Here is a 2,101-nt window from a genome sequence, read left to right as displayed (position 1 = left end):
AAAAAAAAAAGAGAAGAAAAATATGATCCTATTTTGAAGCCATTAAGAAGCTATTGTAATTAATCCCCGGAGTGCTGTTTGTTAGTATTCCTTCTAGCATAGGGGATATCCTTCTCTGTGGAGATTTCAGCACCTGTCCCCAGTCATGTTTTCCTTACATGCACACAAAACCTGCACCTGCAGTGTGATTTGAGGACAACCCAGTGCTGCTACCAAAGTCCTGGACACTGGCTTCCAAGAATCAGCACTGTCTGTTTTGACACAAAGAGGACTTTTGTGCCTGCCTGTGTTTTGCCATACTTACCCTCCACGTAAGGTTTCTTCATGGTTTTAATGGTTTTAAGCTCTGTAAGTCACCTAGCATTGAGCTGCGGGATCTACACACACACATCACACAAAGCCAAACATGTGAAGTGACGTCATGTTGTTTATAGGCTCTTTGTGACGATTCAGTCAGATACTTGCAACAGACAGCAGTCACATTTGCAATCATTTCTTCCTCTAAAGCGCTACATTAGTTGGGTGACAAATGTCACATCTCTGCATTTAGTGAAGGGCCTTCTCATTCATTCCACACAAAATATGTAAGTGACAACACATGTACCAGTGCTCACGTGTCTGTGTTTTCATCTTTGCAGAATCACTCTGCCTCTATGACTGAAGTGACTTGAGATGGAAGATTGGCAGCAGAAGCTATTTTTTATGACCCTCCAGTACAGTACTTCAAGACACACAGTTACTAAGTGTCAGACTGTGATGATCAGTATTATGTTATGTCTAGTTAGAAGCTAATGTTTTGTACATTTTTTTGTATGAGGAAGTGATGTAGCTTGCCCTGATTTTTTGTCAGCTTTAATATTATTATGCCAGAATTTAAAATCAAAATAGAAAAAAAAAGAAAAAGTAAAAAAAACCCAAAACCTTTTCTTGTTTAAAGTGTGCACTGAGGAATTACATCTATGGAATTGTTGGTGTTGTTATGTGATATTTGTACACGGATTTTTTTCATTTTTGAATTAATATATCTTGAGAAAAAATTCACTTTTACCTTTTCTTACCATAACAAAGTGCTTCAACCAGCGGGTCAGATTCTGATCTTGGTAACCTCTGAAGTAATGACGTATATTTAATTCAGATGAAAATAAAGGTGATCAGAAATCTAACCCAAACCAACAAGTAGTAAACATCCAGCCTTGATTCAGTGAGCTACTTAAGCAAGCCTTAGCATCACAGACTTCATATAGCCGTGCAGCTTCCAGACTGCTTGGCAGACCTGACGTATCCTTAAGTATCTGACTGAATCAGAGCCTGGTTCTTCTGGTGTGAGTGATTGTGCTAGTTATTGAAGAATAACTAAAATGGCGTACCCAGTCTGCAATATAGACAGACTGGGCATGAAAATTTATAGTAGTAGCTGATAGCATGTGAGCTGAATATATCATGTCCCTAGATCCTCCCCAAGGCCCAGCCTAAGCTCCCAGTGGAACCTGGCTTCAGGAACTGACTATGGGGATATACAGCCATCACTGTGGAGTGGAGGCTGCGCTGTAAGTGTGTCATAACTTCATCATAGATTTATGAGGTAACACTGATACAAGGAAAAAGTGATGCCACATCTTCTGTGAAGTGGCATTAGTAAGTATTCAGATTGGCCTCACCATTGAGCCAGTTGTGCCCTGACAGTGTTGTTTTCACTGAGAGGCTTTGGTGAGTTTAAAAAAAAATAAAAAATTTAAATACCTAAACTGACACAGCCTGTAGTAGCAGTCTGCATTTTTGTAAATACTGTCATGCAGAATTTATATCTGTACGGCTATCTCAAAATTCAGCAACACTCTTTAAGGAATAAAGAGATAATTGGGGGTTGGGGAGGCAGGGGGAGATCAAAAAGAATGCATATATCATGGTGAGAGCTGGGGCAAAGGCTTCATTACATGACGTCTCACTGTTTCTAGGCTTTTCCTGCATCTCACATACTTCTAGCATGGTGATAACTGCTGTGTGTCTCCTTTAAAGAATGGAGCCTCTGTCTGTACTTTTACTGGAATGTTTACCTCACACTTCCATTTTGGTTCTTGGCTTTTTTTTTTGTATATTTTTT

General features: G+C 39.5%; 1 protein-coding gene across 1 annotated transcript in view; it reads left to right on the top strand.

The window, feature by feature from the left end:
* PLPPR1 (phospholipid phosphatase related 1) overlaps positions 1 to 897 on the top strand; it is a 298,083-nt gene extending 297,186 nt beyond the window's left edge. Inside the window, exon 6 of the mRNA XM_010726116.3 lies at positions 639 to 897. Coding sequence (XP_010724418.2) covers positions 639 to 671 — 33 coding nt within the window. The 3' untranslated portion in view covers positions 672 to 897. The remainder of the gene's footprint in view (positions 1 to 638) is intronic.
* Positions 898 to 2,101: the final 1,204 nt, after the last annotated feature.

The sequence above is a fragment of the Meleagris gallopavo genome, chromosome Z, assembly GCF_000146605.3.
Source record: "Meleagris gallopavo isolate NT-WF06-2002-E0010 breed Aviagen turkey brand Nicholas breeding stock chromosome Z, Turkey_5.1, whole genome shotgun sequence".
Lineage (NCBI taxonomy): Eukaryota > Metazoa > Chordata > Aves > Galliformes > Phasianidae > Meleagris > Meleagris gallopavo.
This window is presented reverse-complemented; position numbering and strand designations above follow the sequence as displayed.